Source organism: Rhinatrema bivittatum, chromosome 2, assembly GCF_901001135.1.
Source record: "Rhinatrema bivittatum chromosome 2, aRhiBiv1.1, whole genome shotgun sequence".
Classification (NCBI taxonomy): domain Eukaryota; kingdom Metazoa; phylum Chordata; class Amphibia; order Gymnophiona; family Rhinatrematidae; genus Rhinatrema; species Rhinatrema bivittatum.
Window position 1 is genome coordinate 618,025,943 of NC_042616.1, and position 21,440 is coordinate 618,047,382.

Consider the following 21,440-nt stretch of genomic DNA (forward strand, 5'->3'; position numbering starts at 1 on the left):
TAAGGGGGGGGTTGAGGAGAGGATGGGGCATTCAGAAATTTTTTTTTTAATTGATTATCAGGAAGGGGGGATTAGGTCATGGGGAACTTGCATGTTTCTACATTGAGTGCTGAAAGGGAGGGAAGGAGATTGAAACTTGGAGACAGTTTATTTTTTTCTATTTATTTGGGTGTTGGCAGGGAGGAAGTGCAATCAGAAGAAATTTTCAAAGGACTTACTCGATTAGTGCTGATTTTCAGCATTCGGAAAATCTAGAGTGTCAAAATTTGATTGGCTAGATTTATCTGAATTTTCAGCTGCAAACTGGTAAGGTTCATCTGAAAATTCTGCTATAGATAACCAGCTAAAATTAGCTTTATATATATATTTTACACTATATATATATATTGGAAGCATTTTACCTTGTTTATATTGTGCCATTTGGAGCTTATTTATATATTGTGATGTATAGATATACGTACCATGATGTATAGATATACGTACCGCGGTATATAAAAATCCCTAAATAAATAAATAAATAAAATATTGGTTTTTGTAGCCCATCTTTCCACATAACTTGATCAAAGCAAAAAACAGCATATTCAACAAGGGCTAAATACATGTATGTGAATATCTAACTGTGCTAGATTAAGTCTATTAAGATAGACACATTATCCCACCAGTTCTACTTCACATACTGAAAGTCCTTCCTTCCAATCAATATGACCTGATGACAAATCTCTTTTGAAACTGGAGTCATAATCTAAGACCCCAATCATTGGTTATTTCCACCACACTTGCAGTCATCACTCGGTTTTACCAATTGCCTGATTGACCATGGTGGAGGTTGCAGCATTAGCACCACAAACCTTTCTTACTTCTTCCAGTTATTCCATCCAGTGGTAGAACTGCAGTACAAAATGGATCCCCTGCTTGCTACTCCTACCTAGAGAAATGTGTTATCTTTCTAAAAGGCTGGTGTATGCATGGAGTAGCTTCCTACTTGAGATGGTGGAGGCAAAAATATGGGCTAAGCACAGAAAATAATTGTGAAGAAATAAAGGAAATCCAGAAAACAACTAAAGCCTATAGCATTACAAAAAAAAGCAAGCTGGGGAGACATTCCTAGTCTCCTCCAAATGATCCCCCTATGATCGGGGGGATCATTTGGAGGAGACTAAGAATGTTTGAATATAGATCATTGGAGAGTGGGAAAAGAGACTGGGGGATGAGAGGGGGATTGGCTAGGGGGTGTAGGTCTGTGTATGAGGGAGAAGGGATTGTATTTATGTGTGTATGTGTATGTCATATTGGGTGGGATGCAAGGGGGAATAAGACTGAAGCATGGTAGGGACACCTCCCTCCCCTCCTCCCCATCCACTGCAATTCAAATCCTCCCTCCCCTTGATCTTGGATTCTCTCCCCCAGATCCTGGAACCACTCCGCCTTCCTTCTTACCTCTCCCTTCTCTCCAGATTCTGAAAACCCATTCCCCAACCCTTCCTCCTCCCCTTCCTCAATGAAAGATCAGTCTTCTCTCTCTCTCTCTCCTGTTACCTTCCTAATATTATCCTAATATTCTTCCCTATCTCCCATCTTCCTCATCACTAGTCCTCTTTCCTTCTCACACTCCCCCCTTTTCTCCTCTCCCCATTCCTGATCCCCCACCCCATCCCTGTCTCTTCCCTGTACTGATACTTGAGATCACTTTTCTTCATCCAATGAAAATAATATAAAATTATACTAATCATATTGTAAACATTCTTTATTTTTATAATGTGCTATAAAAGATGGACATGCTTGCCAATTTGCTTCTGAATTTTTACATTTTTGCCACAACAGAATCTACCCCCGAGCTGCCACAGGAAACTAAGGGATTGTGCCTTAGACTTTCTGTTCCCTATTGCCCTACCTTGGGGAAGGGAGGGTGATGGGCAGCAACAGCACCAACGGTGCCTAGGGCCTCCAAAACCCTAAATCCGTCACTGGTTGCATTATTTATATCTGATCATATTTTACATAATGGTAAGAGTTTGTGGATAGCTGATCTTTCAAAGAGAGTAGTAGATGCAATATATAGCTAATAAGTTATTAATGACTTTATATGCAGTAATGCCATGAATGAGATGGTATGCTAAACTTCTTTATTCTCTCTATAATTTACAGACACAGGTGAGGCCAAAACTGCTATGCAGAAACTCCTTGCCTCTCTAGTACAGAAAGGCTCAACTGGAGGATGCTTCTAGAGCTGTAGGAGTGGCTGGATGGACAGCATGTTCTTTTATCCCTTCCTGTTTATTTATTTATTTTCTCATTTCTTATATACCGTTCAACAGATACCAGATCTGGTAAAAGCGGTTTACAACAAAATGCAGACAGTATATATCAATTTTAAAACAAAAACCTGCATTGTTCCCTGTATGCATGGCTGTTTATATGTATAGACATTGATTTGTTTTCCTATTTTATGGCAAATTCTGCATTGACTGTTTAAAGAAATGAGTGCTGTGTTTAGTTCTCCGTGCTTGAGACTGTCCCACATTTATGGTGAGATCTATAATTTCCATTTATAGGCTTGATTTCCAAAGCGACTTATGCACATAAAATTCTGTTTTGTGTGTGTAAGCGGCATTTTAAAAAGCAAAACAGGGACTAGTGCACGTAACAGTAACCTGGTTTTGGACATTCTTGTACACAGGGAGTGCAAATTTCAAAAAACTAGGCATGGCAGCATGTAAGACATATATGGCTACGTGTAGATATACATTGATATTTTATAATCCACACATATATACATGTGTATTATAAAATACACATATATTTGCCATGAAACATACATGGATATGTATACTTACACATGAATATATATGGTGCATTGAAAGCGAGTATTTCAATGCATGTACAGGTGAATTTTTAAAAGGATTTACACATGTAAATGTAACTACTATTGAAGCAATTTTCAAAAGCCATTTATGTATGTAAAGTGCTCTTACATGAACAAATCCTATGGACAATTCAATGACATATATTGTAGCAATTTTCAAAAGCCCACTTACTCGAGTAAAGGGCATTTACTCGAGTAAAACTCAGTTTTATGTGTGTAAGTGCTTTTTAAAATCCGACCCTTAAAGCGCAGACTTTTCCTACCTATTTTAACAATATAAACACATTTATTTTACGTGCAAAAATTAGCCAGGGCTTAGTCGTGTAAAACCTGAGTTATGCATGTAAGTCGGCATATTTTAAAATATGCTTGCATAACTGAAATTATCCAGTTTACCAATTACTCCATCAGGTTGCCCAGACCTTCTCCAGGTCATTGAGACCCTGCATTTCAATACGCGCGTGTTCATTTTAAAGTTACCTTTCAAGTGCATACCTTTTGATTGAGCAGGTGTAATCTTGCTCAAGATAATTTGTGCATGAACTCAGCCAGCTACGCAAGGATTTTCAAAGCTAACTTATGTGCACATTTGCTTTGAAAATACTTGGAAAGAATGTTTCTGTGTTTCAATAAAGCTAAAAGTATGTGTACTGTTTCACAACATGCATACTGTTAATACATTTAGGGGTAGATTTTCAGACGAGCGCGAACAGCCTACTTTTGTTTGCGCTCCAGGCGCAAACAAAAGTACGCTGGATTTTAGTAGATACGCGCGTAGTCGCGCGTATCGGCTAAAATCCTGGATCGGCGTGCGCAAGGCTATCGATTTCGTATAGCCTGCGCGCGCCGAGCCGCGCAGCCTACCCCCGTTCCCTCCTAGGCCGCTCCGAAATCGGAGCGGCCTAGAAGGGAACTTTCCTTTGCCCTCCCCTCACCTTCCCCTCCCTTCCCCTATCTAACCCACCCGCCCGGCCCTGTCTAAACCCCCATCCTACCTTTGTCGGGGGATTTACGCCTCCCAGAGGGAGGCGTAAATCCCCGCGCGCCAGCGGGCCTCCTGCGCGCCGGGCCGCGACCTGGGGGCGGGTACGGAGGGCGCGGCCATGACCCCGGGCCGTAGCCACGCCCCCATACCCGCCCCCAAAACGCTGCCGACACGCCCCCGCAACGCCGCGCGCTCCGGCCCCGCCCCCGACACGCCTCCCGACACGCCCACTCCGAAAACCCCGGGACTCACGCGAGTCCCGGGGTTCTGCGCGCGCCGGTGAGCCTATGTAAAATAGGCTCACCGGCGCACAGGGCCCTGCTCGCGTAAATCCGCCCGGTTATGGGCGGATTTACGCGAGCAGGGCTCTGAAAATCCGCCCCTTAGAGGATGAGTTCCTTGAATCGTATTTAGGTCAGGCGAGGAAAATTTATTATTGTTTATATACCGACATTTGATCTGAGATATCACATCGGTTTACATTCAGGTACTTCCCTATCCCCAGAGGGCTTACAATCTAAGGGGGTCATTTATCAAAATGCGGTAAGTACCGCTTGCGATAGCAAAAGGGGTGTGTTTTATGCTAATATAGGATTTATCGCAATTTGCGCTAATTACCTGTGCGAAGAGCTAAGTTAGTGCAAATTGCAATACCATTTCAGATTTTATTTTTATTTATTTATTTTTAATTTTTATAGACCGAAGTTCTTGTAGGAACTACAAATCAATCCGGTTTACATACAACTTTTAAATGCCCAAAAAGAGTAGTGGGCTTTACATAGAACAGTTGAACAATAAAACAGGTAACAATAGAACTAACAATAATGCTGGAACAAATAGAATAGATAACCAATTAAACATAGTAATATAGTAATAAATATTATATAGAAAATAAATATAAAATAAATATAAAAGAGATAGAGTAAATGGAGTGTGAGTACAGTATAAATACAAAAGATGAAAGAGCTCAAAAATTAAGGTACAGTTGAAAAAAATCGTAATAGGAAAAACAGTGAGATAACCCATGATTTGGGTTAAAAGACTTGATTAGGTAGCATTAGATGTCTGGGAAGGCTTGACGGAAAAGCCATGTTTTTAGCTTTTTTTTGAACTCCTGATGACTTGGTTCTAGTCTTAGATCTGGGGGGAGCGCATTCCATTGGTGGGGGCCTCCTGAAGATAGTGCTCTTTTGCTCAGTGATGATTTTACCTGTGGGGCTTGCAATGTGCCTTTGTATGCGCTTCTAATTGGTCTGGATGAAGTATGAGGTTGGAGTTGGGTGCTTAACATGATCGGAGCAAGATTGTATGTTGCTTTGTGAATAATTTTGAGCACTTTATAGAGGATCCTGTGGTTAATAGGAAGCCAATGTAGGTTACGAAGGATTGGAGTGATGTGATCTCTTTTATTAGAGTTTGTAAGTATTCTGGCAGCAGCGTTTTGAACCATTTGTAAGGGTTTGATGGTATTTGAGGGTAGACCGAGAAGGAGGGAGTTGCAATAATCGAGCTTAGATAGTATGATGGATTGAAGTACTAGCCGGAAGTCAGAGAAGTGAAGGAGGGGTTTTAGCTTTCTGAGGACTTGCAGTTTGTAAAAGCAGTCCTTTGCGGTATTGTTTACAAACTTTTTAGGTTTAGATTGTTGTCTAGCCAGGCTCCAAGATCCCTGACGTCTGGTGAGAACTTGCTAATTGAGTTTGGTTGAGAGGAGCTTGAAGAGATGGTGAGGGGATCTTGGGAGATAATGAGCATTTCGGTTTTGTTGGCATTCAATACTAAATTGAGGCTTGAGAGTAAGTCTTTAATTGGCTGTAGACAGTCATTCCAGTAGCTGATCGTTTTTTGAAGGGATTCTGAAATCGGGATAAGGATTTGGATGTCATCTGCGTAGAGGTAATGGATAAGCTTGAGGTTTGAGAGCAGGTGGCAAAGAGGGAGGAGATAGATATTGAAGAGGGTGGGTAAGAGTGAAGATCCTTGAGGGACTCCTTGATCTGAAAGAACTGGAAGCGATTCCTTGTTGTTTATCCTGACTTTATAGAATCTGTTGCTTAGGAAGGACTGAAACCAACTGAGAGCTGAGCCTTTGATACCTATGTTGGCTAGTTGGTCTATAAGTATGGTGTGTTTTACCATATCAAAGGCAGCGGATAGATCTAGAAGAATAAGGAGGTAGGATTGTTTTTTCTCTAGGTTGACGAGGATTGTGTCCGTAAGTGATAGTAAGAGAGATTCGGTGTTTAAGAGTTTTCGGAATCCATATTGTGCCGGGGACAGAATGTTATGATCTTCCAGATAATCTGACAGTTGCTTGTTAACAGTTTTCTCCATTAATTTGGCTATGAGAGGTAGGTTTGCGATTGGTCGAAAGTTCGCTGGGTCTGATGGAGAGGCGTTTGGTTTTTTTAGTAGTGGTTTGAGAATGGCCAATTTTAACTGGTTGGGGACTTGGCCTTGAGAGAGTGATGTGTTAATTATATCAGAAATTGGTTTTGAGATTGTGTTCGGTATGGAGATGAGCAGGTTTGTTGGTAATGGATCCGATGGGTGGGATGATGGTTTGATTTTCTTGAGGGTAATTTCTATCTCCAGTGAAGAGGTAGGTTCGAAAGAAACAAGACTAGCATTTTGTTGAGGTGGGGATATAAGATGGTAGGTTGGGGGAATATTGTTGGTTGTGAGAGAGTAGGTGAGGTTGGTGATTTTTGTCTTGAAATAAATGGCGAGTTTGTTGGCTTTATTGAGTGCTTGGTGGTCTGGGATGGAGGGAGGCGATGGTTTAGTTAATGAGGAGACGTATGAGAAAAGTGCCTTTGAGTCAAAAATGAAGTTGTGAATTTTTTTTGCATAAAAGTCTTTCTTTGTCCTGAGTATAGCGTTCCTGTAAGTGTTGAGGAGGGATTTGTATATTGCGTGTGTCGAAGTGGTGGGGTTTTTTCTCCAGCATTGTTCTTTATTCCTTAGTGTTTGCTTGAGAGATTTAAGTTCCGGAGTAAACCAGGGTTTTCTGTTGTCTGATGTGGGATGTATGGTTTTGGTTGACGTTGGGCAGATTTGATCTGCAATTTTATTATTGAGATTGATCCATGAGGTAGTTGTTGTGGTTGCGTCTGTGAAATCTAGTTGATTTAGTGATTCTGATATCTTTTCACTAAGGAGATCTAGCGAACATGGTTTCCTGAAATGGATGGTGGATTTGGTAGAGTCTTTAGGTGGTGGGTTGTTGATCTTAAGTATCGTGTAGATGACCCTATGGTCTGACCAGGGAACTGGTGAGCACGTGGGGTTAGAGTGGATGGTAAAGCTGTTGTTAATGAAGATGAGGTCCAGTGTATGGCCTGCCTTGTGGGTGGGACTATTGACGATTTGAGTAAAACCCAAGTGACTGAGTGATGAGAGGACTGTTATGCAGTTGATGGATTGTGGGGAAGCGTCCACATGCAAATTAAAGTCTCCCAGTATTATAGCGGGTTTGTCAGCGTTAATGTGTTTGGCTACAAGCTCGATAAGGAGAGAGGGATTTGATTCCAAGTTCCCTGGTGGGGCGTAGACGAGAGCAACTTGGATTTGTTCAGATTTGAAGAGGGAGAATTCCAGTTTAGAGGATGTGTTTGTATATTGTAAAGATATGTTTAGACCTTTTTTTACTGCCAGAAGGAGCCCTCCACCCCTTTTTCTGGGTCTGGGGACTGAGAAGAGGTCATAAGATTGTATGGGAAGCTGATTTGTTAGTACGGTATCTGTCTGTTTTAGCCATGTCTCTGTGATGGCACAGATATCTGGGTTGACTTCTATAAGATAATCATTGAGGATGTGTGTTTTCTTGGAGAGAGACTGAGCGTTGAATAGGGTTAGAGTAAATAGAGAGAATCCTAGGATTTGTGTAATTGGTGATATCATTATTGGGATAAGCCTTTGTTGTCGTACAATGTGCTGATATGTAGGTTTTGTGTGTGATCTGAGTTTGTTCCAGATTGTGGGTATAGAGTAGCTATGCATCTTTGTGGTGTAATTGACTGGGGTTGTTGTGAGAGAAGTTGCTCTAGTGCTGTAATAGCTGGAGAGACTGATTGCTGGATTGGCTGAATGCTGGAGTGTCTGGATGAAAGATTCTGTGATGAGTGCCAGATCTGTTGTATTTCTGTCATTCAACCACCAGGGGACCATTGTTAATGGTCCTAGACACGAGAGAGAGAGAGAGAGAGAGAGAGAGAGAGAGAGAGAGAGAGAGAGAGAGAGAGAGAGAGAGAGAGAGAGAGACTGGCCATAATAGCATGGCTCATAGGCAGGTATTTGTATCCCTAGGGTAGGCCCACCTAGTAACTCGAGGTGGGGAGTTTCCTCACTCCGAAGGCCATCAAATCTTCACAAGAGACCACTGTTCTGTTCGTAGGTGTCATGTAGAATGTCAAAGTGGCCCCTAACCCCCTACACTCTTACCTAAACCCCACCTCGAGTTACTAGGTGGGCCTATCCTAGGGATACAAATACCTGCCTATGGGCCATGCTATTATGGCCAGTCTCTCTCTCTCTCTCTCTCTCTCCCTCCCTCCCTCCCTCTCTCCCCTCCCCCCCCCCCCCCCCCCCCGGGCTCTGGAGCCTTCAAATTGTCTGAAATATGCCTTACAGGACACATCACAAATGGCAATGAAACCTCACCACATGGTCACAGCAGCTATCGCACAGCCTAACAGAATCTAAAGAGGTGTTGTTAAAATCTGCGTTATGGCTGTGCATTAGCTCTTCGCAGGCAGGCTAACCCAGCCCACTCTCCACCCCTAACTCCACCTATTTTTGGAATTTGCATCGCACCATACGATATGGTGCGATCGCATGCGGTAAACACGTTTTTGCATGCGTTAAAGGCCTATCGCATGCGAAAACGGGGCTTTTCGCATGCGATAAGCCCTTAACGCATGCAAAAACGCCTTACCGCATTTTGATAAATGACCCCCTTAGTTTGTACCTAAGGCAATGGAGGGTAAAGTGACTTGCCCAAGGTCACAAGGAGCAACAGCGGGATTCAAACCCTGGTCTCCTGGTTCATAGCCCACCGCTCTAACCACTAGGCTATTGCATTTTCAAATCTTACTTTCTAAGGAAAAAGCACCTACATGAAAAGCAGATGAAACTATCAGCAGTTTTAAAGCAAAAATACATATATGAAAATTGATGCAAAGTATACAGGTATAAATTACCTGTTGACAGTTTGAAAATTACCCCCTTCATAGTGTGCATGCTTTATGGATGGGTCCTACTAGCCCTATAGCATACCTGGTCAATTAAATGTGTCTATCCCTTTTTTGGAGGATTTCACTGTTTCCTGATGGTACACATAAGTATTTGTTTCTGGGGCTGTCTCACTTAACATTCCTTCCCTATCTGTTTATCCCAAGGGGTAGGTCCTTTCTATGTAGGGAAGGCTAACCTTCTTGGCCCAGGGGGTGGTGTGATGCAGGGACCAGACAGGACATAGTAGTGGCTGTTGAAAATAAATGTACTGCTGTGTCTTCAAAACTGAAATCAATGTCCAATCAATAAAATAACTCTGTTACAACCGTGCTCTCACTGAGATATTTACAAGTTGGACTCTTCTTCCTTCCTCTGTGTATACATCCTCAGTACCAGATCCTGGGCTATATCTTACTCCTCAGGGAGTGAGCTGACCAGCAAAAACCCCAATGTGGCAAGGAAATCCCTATGTGTGTGGAGAATTCCCTGAGCTTCAAAATCATTCCTGAGGTACACACAAATCCGATCTTTCCCCAGACTGTGTCCTGTGTCCCAAAAGTGAAGATCCTGTTCAGGGTCACCATAAGTCTTGTCTCCTTTGCTCCTCAAACTCCTTATAGTGTGACCTCTCTGGAGGAAAGGTCTGTACTCAAAAACCAGGCTAATAAAGCCTAACTTCATGGTAAGGAAGGATGGCACTAAACCTCTTCACAACCCAAAAAAGGGGAAAAATATTTTCACAATCCAAAATTCTCTTGAGATGATGAGTCACTGCTGCATTTCCACTTCAGGGGAAATAGCAAATATGTCTTCTCACACATGGCCACTGGATTTGGGGCTTGCTCCTCAACAAAGTGGACCAGGGTATAACCCCAACAAACTCCAATGTATGCCAATTGTCCAAAGAAGCACACATATATATCCCCAGTCTTCAAAGATGTACGGCTTTCATGACTAGACATTTGATAAAAATGTTGGCACTGATGCTAGGCAAAATGGCAGTGCACAATACTAAAGATGCCATGGTCCCTTAAAATCTGATATATTTCTTGTGGTTGGGATGTATGACTGTGTGGGTATATACAACCTTGAGATCCAGAGAGCTTATCCAGTCCACTTCTGATAGAAACAGGATCAAGAAGCACAGGGAAATCATCTTGAACTTTTATTTCAAGGCCCTTGGTTGAAGATGTGATGGAGTTCTCCTTTGAGAGGTGTGCCATAGGGACATGCATGGAAACATTTTTCAGTTCAGATCATTAATTTGGTTTATTTATGTCATTCATTCCCCCATTAAAGTCAAAGAGGGAAGCAATGCATCCAATTTTGGGCTTTAAAACTGGGGTTTTGTATTCAAATTTAGTGAAACCTTCAGGCAGAAATCAGCAGAAAAGGAAAGAGCACTCCAAGACATCAAGAGTAGAGCAAAGTGGCACCAAGAATGGCATGAATATAATCAGGCACAACAGGGTAAAGTAGCTCAAACAGATACATCAACAGTCAAAGGGACCATAAGAAGAGCAAAGCAATACCAGATAAAGGAGATGGATAGATATTTGATGGAGGATATATACAGGATTGCTGTGAAAGGAGGGGTGATGCTGCTACGTGATTCTAATCTTCCAGATGTTCACTGGGATATTCCAACTGCAGATTCTTCTAGAAGCATTGGAGATCCTGGTTTCTCTACAAGGAGAACTGTTTTGTCAACTGGTAACCGAACCCACATAGAGGAGGCAATACTGGACCTGGTGCTTACCAATGGGGACAGTATTTCTGATATTGTAGTGGATGATCATCTGGGAACAAGTGACCACCGGTTGGTGTGGTTCAATATTAGGACACAAAAGATGAAGGTTCATTCTAAGGTGAGGATCCCAGACTTCAGGAAAACTAATTTTCTCAAAATGGGGGAGTACTTCAAGGAGTTGTTAGCTAGATGGAAAAATCTAGGGGAAGTAGAAGGACATTGAACAAAACTGAAAGGAGATAGGTTAACTAATCTTTTTGTTAAGAATGTAAATAAAGGGAAGAGGAAAAAGATACTTCTGGTTTTCTAAAGAAGTAGCTGAAAAGGTAAGGGAGAAAAGGTTAGTATTCATAAACTACAAGAGATCACAGAAGGAGGAAAGAAAAATTAAGAGAATCTAAGTAGTCAGTAATGTGAAAATTCAAATAGAAGAAAAAATAGCAAATATGGTAAAATAGGGGGATGGCTTTTTTTTTTTTTTAGATATTTTAGTGATAGAAGGAAGTGCAAAAGTGGCATTGGGAGACTCAGAGGTAAAGGGGAGGAATATGTAGAGACTGAGGTGAAAAATGCAAAATTACTTAAGAAATATTTCTGTTCAGTGTTCACTGTGGAAGGGCCTGGAGCAGGACCATATAAAACAAACACAAATAATATTGGAAGTGAGGTAAACCTCAACTAATTTTCAGAACAGTATGTTCATGAGGAGCTAACTAAACTTAAATTAGATAAGGTGATGGGGCCAGATGGGATACATCCAAGGGTACTAAGGGAACTTAGAGAGGTCCTGGCAGCTCTACTGGATGACCTTTTCATTGCTTCCTTAGAATCTGGATTAATTCCAGAGGACTGGAAAAGGACAGATATGGATTCTATTCATAAAAGTGGAATTAAGGAGGAGGCTGGGAACTGCAGGCCAGTTAGTCTGACCTATGTGGTGAGCAAAGTAATGGAATTGCTGCTGAAACAGATGATAGTAATTTTTGGAATCCAACGGTTTGTAAGATCTGAGGCAGCATTGTTTTACCAGAGGTAAGTATTGTCAAATGAATCTGATCAATTTCTTTGATTGGGGTGACCACAGAGTTACATCAATGAAGAGCACTAGATGTAGTGTACTTGGATTTCAGCAAGGCCTTTGAAGTGGTTCCACACAAAGATTTATAAATTGTGCGTCCTTGGTATGGATCCTAGAGTTACGACTGGGTTAGAAATTGACTGAGTGGGAAGCGACAAAAGGTAGTGGTAAATGGAGTTTTCTCTGAGGAGTGGGTTGTTACTAGCAGGATTGGTCCTTGGACCTTTTTTTTCAATATTTGTGTGTGCAACATAATGGAAGGGTTGTCGGGAAAGGTTTGTCTTTTTGCTGATGATACCAAAATCTGTAACAGGATGGTCAGCCAGGAAGGAGTGGAAAACATGAGGAGGGATCTAGAAAAGCTCGAGGAATGGTCTAAATTCTGGCAGCTAAGATTTAATGCTAAAAAATGCTGAGTAATACATTCAAGATACAAAAATTAAAAGGAAAGGTACAGTATTAGAGAAGAAATTCTAAGCACAAAGGAAAAGCAGGATCCGAGGATAATTGCATCTGATGATGGCCAAAGAGGTGGATAAAGCAACGGTAAAATCCAGAAAGATGCTCGGCTGCATAGGGAGAGGCATGATCAGCAGAAAAAGGGAGGTGGTATACCCCTGCATAGGTTCCTGGCAAAACCTCACTAGGAATACCGTAACAGTGACCGAATAACACAGCAAAGTGGTGAATAGGGAAAGGGATGGGGTGAGAAGAGAAATGTTTAATTCAAAGACATTTTGGGGGTCATTTATCAAAGTGCTTCATGGCATTTTCACATGCGAAAAACACCTTAAGCATGTGAAAATGCCTTAACGCATGGCGTGATGCAAATTTGGTCCTCCAAGAGGATTTCTTGTTGAAAGGCCCCATTTGCGTTGTTTCTCCTTAATTCAGTAAGCAACTTTTTCCTTTTTATAGGGGACTGCAAACCGTCTACATTAATGGAACAAACAGTAATCGTGGTCAGGATCCACTCCCATTGTTGCACATGAAACAGCAGTATTCAGACATTATTGGGAGTGAGACCCCCCAGCTAGGGTCTCCCCCCAAAAGTCATGGAGATAATTCCCCACAACGCCAATACCTCACCCCAACAAAGATGGTCTACCACTCACACACACTCACATACAGCCAAAACAAACATACCCCTCCCACCCCCGATGCCAAAAGGAGATTCCACAACCCCAGACCAGAGATATCACCCCCTGAATTCCTGATGAAGAGTTCTGGTTCTGCCATCTTCACCATGAATCTGATGATCTCTCAAGATCAGGGCCTCCCAAAGCCAATGGCGCGTAAATCGAGATATTAGAGTCCCGAACCACAAAGGTCAGAATGCTCGAACACAAAACTGTTAACAGGCTGGATCTAAAAAGGAAAATCAGTAGCAGCATCCTCCCTCTAAACTGTAATTCCCCAGCAAGGCAAAAGGACTGAGGAAATAGACAGAGTTTCATAGTCCGTATTAACAGTCCCTCACTGAGATGGAAGGAAGGCAAGGACATCAATAGTACAGTCCATTAGGTTCAAGGCAGAGGCTCACTTCACTGGCACTGTTGCCTGAAGTTCAAAGATGGAGGTCAGAAGAGAAACAAAAAGACAACTTACCTAGTGCCTGGACCTTATCAACACACCCGATCCTCATATGAAAATCTGCAACATTAACAAGAAACTGGTCCAGCTAAAAATAAAGTTCTGGAACTACCAAGGACACAGTATCCAGCCTGGAGACTTCCGCTCAACCGAGCTGAGCCACACATTCCTTGGCCTCCATACTCGTGGCCAGGACTTGCGACTCTCCGTTGTGAAAAACTTTGAGCCGTGCTGGAAATTGTAGGGAAAAGTGCACTCCTTTATGAAACAGCAGAGTGCAATATGGAGTGAATTGTTTTTGGGCAGCCAGGACCCTGGCTTAGAAATCTGGGAACAAAAGCAGCTTGCCATTCTCATAAGAGAGCTCTTTACTCTTGCGGTACGCAGAAAGTATCTTTTCTCTATTGGTGAAGTTCAGAAACTTGGCAATAACTTGCCTAGCCCGTGCTTGGTCGGGACCACCAGCTCCCAGCCTATGGGCTCTTTCAACCAAGATTGGCCAGGCCTTCACACTAATCTGGAGTGCCTCAGGGAGCCATTTCTCACAAAAAGTAATCAATGCTTCCCCCTGAATAGAATCTGGAATTCCCAAGATCTGTAGGTTGTTACGCCCGCTCCTGTTCTCCAACTCATCTAACTTGAGCTCCAGAGCTTTATTTTTCTCCTGCAGCTCAGAGGTTGCTGCCTCCAATTAGAGCACGGTCATCGTGCTCGGAGAACTTCCCTTGCATGCAGCTTATGGTAGAATTAAAAGTCTCTACCTTGTCACGCAGTTCATCCACTAAAGTTTGTATCTTCTGCAGCTTCTCTGTGAGAACTGCTGAGACAGTGTGAGTAATCTCCCACAGTGCTGCAACTGACAACCCGCTGGCAGCTGGGCCTGCTTCCGGCACCATCTTGTCTTCGCCACCACAAATCTTGTCTGCTCTGTTTTTTTTAGTGCACCCCACCATGCGCTCTGTAAGTTCAGCTGCCAGATCGCCCATGCGGTCCGCCACAAAATCACTTGGCAAGCTGGATGGTTCAGGCTCAGGGACTCAAAATAAAACATAAAAGCGCCGATAGCTTCAAGGGAGTGGGACTGGAGAGCAGCTTCTCATGGCAACATCATCGCCATGCCCTCCCCCCCTACCCTTGTGTATTTATTGGATGTAGACATTACATTAAGTAATAGTGCTGGAACAAAGGACGAAGAAGGACTGAATTGCAAAAAGCAGAGTATAAGAACTATTGCTCATCCCCACAATTGGAATCCTGACACTCAAAAGTTAAACTATCCGGTGGGATGTGAAAGACAGTGAAAGAGTGGTATGCAGAAAGGATCCATCTTTTATCTTTTCTTTCTTCTATGTGCCCCTGGATGAAACCCCATCCAGGGGTTACACTGCTATCATATTTGGGTGAGCATCCAATTACCTTCACAGAGCACTTGATTCATACTCCTGTAATCAGTGGTAGAATACATTACTGATTTGGGGTGGGAGATGATAGCTGCTGTAAGTATTAAAAAGTGGCCTTTTAGGCTAGCTGTACTCCTGTTCTGTCTCCATAGGAAACTGCTTAGTATGTATGACCCTTTATTTGATTTGTAAATATGACATGCAATATTTTGTCTCCTTTTTATTGATGTCATTTGATGAGAAAACTATGGAAAAGTGCTCGCATTCACCTAATTAATATGGGTTCATTTTAAAATGACCTTTTGTGTTTAATGTTTATGCAAATGACTCTGTTAAAATTCGTAGTCAGAGTACTAATCATAATGCTGTTGTGCTTCCAATAAGGCGTGCATTCAGTGGGGCTTTTCTGATGTTTTCCATTCCCTCTTTAGTTTTTGAGTTGCTGACATAATATTCTAGTAAAAACATATGTAGGGTCAATTCATGCTGAATAGTTATTAGAAACCATGATAACAAAAGTCATTACACTGCAGTTCAGTTTTGACAGTAAAAATTTCTGCAACATTATCACAAATCCTCATGCATTAGTGCAATGATCCTTAGTATAGTTTTATATTAGAATCAAAAGATTGCTGTAGCATGCTTGATACAAAAGTCATGCAAGTCAAGTGAAGTTCTTTTCACAGACTGCCTATTCTCTTTTCTTTCTTCTCCCTACACTCCGCCCCCACCCATGCAGTGTCTATCTCTAACTATATTTTTTGAATACTAATTCATATCAATGAGCAAGCCCCCAAAAGGTAGATGAATTTTGTTCAGTCTCTTGATATTTTAACCACTAACAAATTACCTAAATGTACTGGCGCATTAAGATAGTCACCAACCTAGAAACTGTGAGGATGCATATTCATTTATTTATGCTTAGCTCACTAGCCCAATCCTGAAACATAGTTCTGAAAAGCATACATCATAACCTGATTTGGGTTTGCCTAAACCTGAGCATGTATCATCCATGCTCCAGCATTTACATTGGTTACAAGTAAAATTTCGGGTAAGGCCTTGTCTGATGGTTATGGTGCATAAGTTGCTGAATACAGGGTTTGATGGTAACTTGAAGAAAATGCTTTACATTAACAATCCATGGTTTATTGAACATGCCATCTGCAAAAGAGGGTAGGATATCTCAAACTCGATCCAGAGCTTTTTCATTTGTCATTCCAGTACAATGGAATAATTTGCCAGTTGAGGTGAGAGGAATGCACGATGTGAAAAACTTCAGGAAGGGGGTAAAACATAGAGATGTGAATCGTGTCCTCGATCGTCTTAACGATCGATTTCGGCTGGGAGGGGGAGGGAATCGTATTGTTGCCGTTTGGGTTTTAAAAATATCGTGAAAAATCGTTAAAATCGTGAGCCAACCCCCTAAAACCCACCCCGACCCTTTAAATTAAATCCCCCACCCTCCCGAACCCCCCCAAATGCTTTAAATTACCTGGGGATCCAGCGGAGGTCCAGAACGGCGGCGGTCCGGAACGTCCCCCTCAATTGAATCCTTTTGTCTTCAGCCGGCGCCATTTTGCAAAATGGCCGCCGCAAAATGGCGGCGGCCATAGACAAAAACGATTCGACGCAGGAGGTCGTTCCGGACCCCCGCTGGACTTTTGGCAAGTCTTGTGGGGGTCAGGAGGCCCCCCCCAAGCTGGCCAAAAGTTTCTGGGAGTCCAGCGGGGTTCAGGAAGCGATTTCTTGCCGCAAATCGTTTTCCGTACGGAAAATGGCGCCGGCAGGAGATCGACTGCAGGAGGTCGTTCAGCGGGGGTTCCGGATTTAATTTAAAGGGTCGGGGGTGGGTTTTAGGGGGTTTTAGTGTGCCGGTTTTCCTGCCCTCCCCCTTCCCCCGATTTACGATTTTTTAACGATAAATCGGGGGAATTGGTATTGTATCGTGGCCCTAACGATTTTTGACGATTTAAAATATATCGGACGATATTTTAAATCGTCAAAAAATGATTCACATCCCTAGTAAAACATACCTTTTACAAGAAGCATATGGAATAAATGAGATGTATTCATTTTATATAATGTTTATGTAACATATTGGTATTATTTGCTATATATTTGTTGAAACTTCTGTATTATGTATGTACTTATGTGATCCACCTTGGACAAATTTTAAATTTGGAAGTTGAAGTATATAAGTGATTAAATCAAGTAAATGGCGCCATTCCACCTGGGCATTCCCCTTTGTGCACCCCTTCGTGCAACTCTTTGTGCCATCTTTTTTGTTTTTCAACTTCTATGTTTTGTTTTACTTCTTCTTGTTTACCTTTCTCTTTTCTTAGTTGTTATCCCTTGTTAATAATTTTCTTGTTATTAATGTTTCAATGTATTTGACAAAGGTAACATTTTTCCTGCATCTTCTGTTTTAATGTAAACCGGCATGATTTGTATTTTATACAAGAATATAGGTATATAAAAATTAAAAATAAATAAATAAAATAAGATAAATAAATTAATGCTATTTACATTCTGCTTTTCTGCCAATTCAAAATGGATTACATTTAGGTACTATAGTTATTCTAGGCGCAGGTCCATGGTTAGCTCTTGGATTATGGCTTTCAATTGTCTCTCTTGGAATCTGATTTTCAAACTCCTTTTAATTTTTAGAAACACTCATGCTAAATTCTGAAAATTTAACACCTTTTGATTGAGGGATGAATGGCTAGATTCTATAAGCTTTAAATCTGGTTTCCAAACCTATCCCTGGTGACCCCACAATCAGTCAGGTTTTCAGAATCTTCACAATTAATATACAGGAGATAAATTTGCATCCACTGGGATCCCAATTCGAAATAATTTGATTTCTTTCTCTTTCATGTTCAGAGGATGATCTTGCCTTGACCAACAAGCCTAAAAATTTTCCTGAGCCAGGTAAAATGGCAGTGAAAAGGTAAAAGGTGAAAAGGTTATAGTGCCGAACCTGACTCCTGCTCTTTAGGCTGACAAAAGCTGGGAGCTCTGCAAGGCAGTGATTGAATGCCCAACAAGGGAATCTTAGTAATTATGTTGAAGTGAGACCTACATTTGGCTCAGGAACATATCTGTACTGGGTTCTAAATGGAGCCTCAGATTAGTCTATGCTTCTTAACAAGAATAATTCAACTCTAATGGCTGGGGCCTATATCATATTACATCTAAAAATAATAATCACCAAAAACATAGTTGCCCTATTTAATCAACAGCCTGTTTTACTAAAGTAGAAATTAATACTTTACCATTACCTGTTTCACATCTCTAAGATTAGATTCCATTTTGACCCTCTTCTCACCAAACTCCATAAGATTATCCTTTTCAGCTAAGAAAAAATCCTGAAGTTCTTCATATTCATTGGCTAACTTCAGATTAACTTCCAGTGTAATCTTCAGATCATCCTACACAGAAAAGTGAATGATTAAAAATAATGAAAAGTAACAAAATTGATACAGTATATTTTTTATAATATTCTGCTCAATCATTGTCCTGTTGTAAGGCTAACTACATAACTCTATGTCGAAAATAGCATATCAAGCCCATCCTGGATTTTAGTGCATTGCATGCACAGACAACAGTCTACTTTCCACAAATTGTAAGTTATAAATAATACTTAATCAGCCAAGAGTAAAAGAGTACTGCCAGAGAAGTCAGTGTTCTGCATAAAATAGTGCTTTATCAAGGGGACACAAATTCAATTAAGTTTCTATTTATTTTATTTATTACAAGGATTCAAAGTGAAGGTTACCCACGTGGTTAAAAATCATATGGTAACAGAGAGAAGGTAGAAAGTATCTTGGTGGGTTGAAAGGTATAGTCATATAATAATGTGCACGCTCATAAAGGGAAATGGAGGTGATGCTGTGCATATTACACAGTGCAATGCATGTATACAGTAAAGTACAGTGTCAAAATGAGTTAGCAGAAGGAGTGCTGAACATATAATACAATGTAATATATATATATATTTATATATATATACACACAGCATATGGTGCACTGGCTGTAATATATGTGTACAGCATGTTGTAGAAAATATCATAGTTGGGGGATTAAGGGAATATAAATATACAGGCTAATTTTAAAATAAATGCGTGTACGCCCATACATGTGCATATCAGTGCACGAGCATGCATGCATATCTTTTAAAATGCACCAATGGCACAATAAGTATGCTTCTAATTTTCAAAGGTTACTCAGGCTCAGCTAGCGCACCTGTCTGCCATAGGACCTTGTTGGCTCTTAAGCACTTGTATGGGCGGATTTTAAAAACCGTTCGCGCAAGGGACAACCCAGTTTTTCCAATTAGTCCACCATTTTGTCCAGTTAATATTGAGGTCTTTCAGACCCCTATGATTCTTCATTCTGCATGCCCCCCAGTTGACCCAGACTCCTTGTCCTGTAAGCCCTAAAACTCAAGATTTACCGACTTGCTCCTCATCTGGAGCAGCAGTACAGTTACACGGATAACAAGCCGACGTACGTCATGGTCTCCGGTTTTAAAATACGGAGTTCCACTTGTAACTGTTGGTGCTGCCCCAGGAGGTCCATGCCTTTCCCACCCTCTTATTTTTGATGCATACACCAGTATATATGCATGTACTTCGCAGCTTTTTAAAATCCACATTGCTCACATATGGCACACATAGGAGGATTTGAGGGCATTTTTTCACAAGCGATGCTTTTAAATTCTACCTCGTAGAGGATACCATTTAAATATCTCTGCGTGGCCCACATATACACAAATATATGGGTTAGCAGAGATTTGCTATTGTATCTTAGAATCTGCGCAGATCCATCTGCACAATGCTCCCCAAAATATATGTACTTTTCTGTTTGCACCCCATTTTATGCGTACTTAGGAACTTTCATACATGCATACATTTTTACTCATGTACATGCACTTCCTGTTTTGTTGGGGGAAGCTCATTCCAAACTGCCCCTCCAAGCATGATAACCTAATATCATTACCAGGGAAGTAGCCAAGCTAACCTGCCTGGTGATATAGAACGAAGGCCCCCTATTCCCCATCCAGAGGGTCTGCAGGAATGCCTTGACAATGTGGGAGACTTGCCAATGCCTCCAAAAAGATTTTATTCACCGAGGCTCCTACCCCTAAGGGTAAGTACCTCGAGGGAAATAGGGCAGTGATGTGATGGTTGGGATGTGGGGGAGGCATAGTGGCCAAAAGTCAAACAGCATATATTTGATGTTTGAAGGGATAGCGAGTAACAGTGGGTCAAGGGTTGTGGAAAAAATGGAAATATACTAATGAAGAGGTCACAGAACCAGGCCACATTGAGCTAAAATCATGTTATTCCTTCATCTTCTCTGAATAGATTGAGGACCTCAACATAAGAATATAAGAAGTGCCATAATGAGTAATAATAACCAAGGTCCATCAAGCCTCGTATTCTGTCTCCAATACTGGCCAGTTCAGGTCGCAATTACCCAGCAGATCTCTAATAGTTGATCTATTTCTTTTATCTACTCCCAGGGATAAACTCTGGCTTGCCCAAGTCTACCTGGCTAATAACTGTTTATGGACTTTTCCTTCAGGAACTTGAACAATCCTCTTTAGATTCCACAACTTGATTGTGCACTGCCAGTTGCTAGTTTCATGGAGTGTCCTAATGTTCTTTGAAAGGGTAAATAACCATTTCCTCTTAACCCATTTCACTCCACTAATGATTGTAAAATTTTCAGTCATATTCCCTCTCGGTGGTCTCTTCTCCAAGATAAAAAGTCATAATTTATTTAGCCTTTCCCCATAAGGGAGCTTTTCCATCCCCTTTATCATTTTTGTTGCCCCAAAGCTCTGTATCAAGGAAGGTAACTGGTTGGACCAGCCATCTGCCTGGCAAGAGGAGGTTGGAGATAACTTCCCTAAATGACCATCAAGGATTTGATCACATAATCTATCTATACACTGCTTCCATCATAGACTCCACTATTGCCCTGCTACTCACCAATACCCAGTCTCTGCCAATAGCTGTTAGAATCTCTCATGCACCTAAACCTGTTCTTTCTAAAATCCATAGGCATCCATCCGGCAGTGTGGTAAACACAACATAACCCATGGGTCATTGCCTGTCATGTCATGAAGCGTGACTTTTAATGCACTCACTGGACAATTCTAGAAATAAACAGGGTGTTAGAACCTTTTCCAAAAACCTTACCTGGGAATGTCTTTGCCTCCCTTGCAACAAGGACTCTTTGCCTTGTGACATTATCATGGCCATTGATGGGTTGGAATCCAAGGCATACTACAACACATACCAGATAGTCACTGGGGCAACCTGTGAGCTCTTATCACTAGGTAGGCACCGGGCTGTAAAGGACTGCTGTACAGAAGCCAACATATCTTAAGGAACCTATTTAAAGTCTTGCAACTCCCTATAGCTGACAGGTGTCCCACAGATAAGATCACTTCCCATTGCCTCCTCCACTTCTCCCATAAATGGAATGCACTCTAACAGTTTGTATGATACTTAACATCACACCTC

General features: G+C 41.5%; 1 protein-coding gene across 1 annotated transcript in view; it reads right to left on the reverse strand.

Moving 5' to 3' along the window:
- Nucleotides 1-21,176, reverse strand: part of LOC115083382 (coiled-coil domain-containing protein 178-like) — a 194,873-nt gene extending 173,697 nt beyond the window's left edge. The window contains exons 1-2 of the mRNA XM_029587182.1: nucleotides 21,114-21,176; nucleotides 18,186-18,335 (exon numbers count right to left, since the gene is read on the reverse strand). Of these exons, the coding sequence (XP_029443042.1) occupies nucleotides 18,186-18,335; nucleotides 21,114-21,176 (213 nt within the window). The remainder of the gene's footprint in view (nucleotides 1-18,185; nucleotides 18,336-21,113) is intronic.
- Between the last annotated feature and the right edge of the window lie 264 nt (nucleotides 21,177-21,440).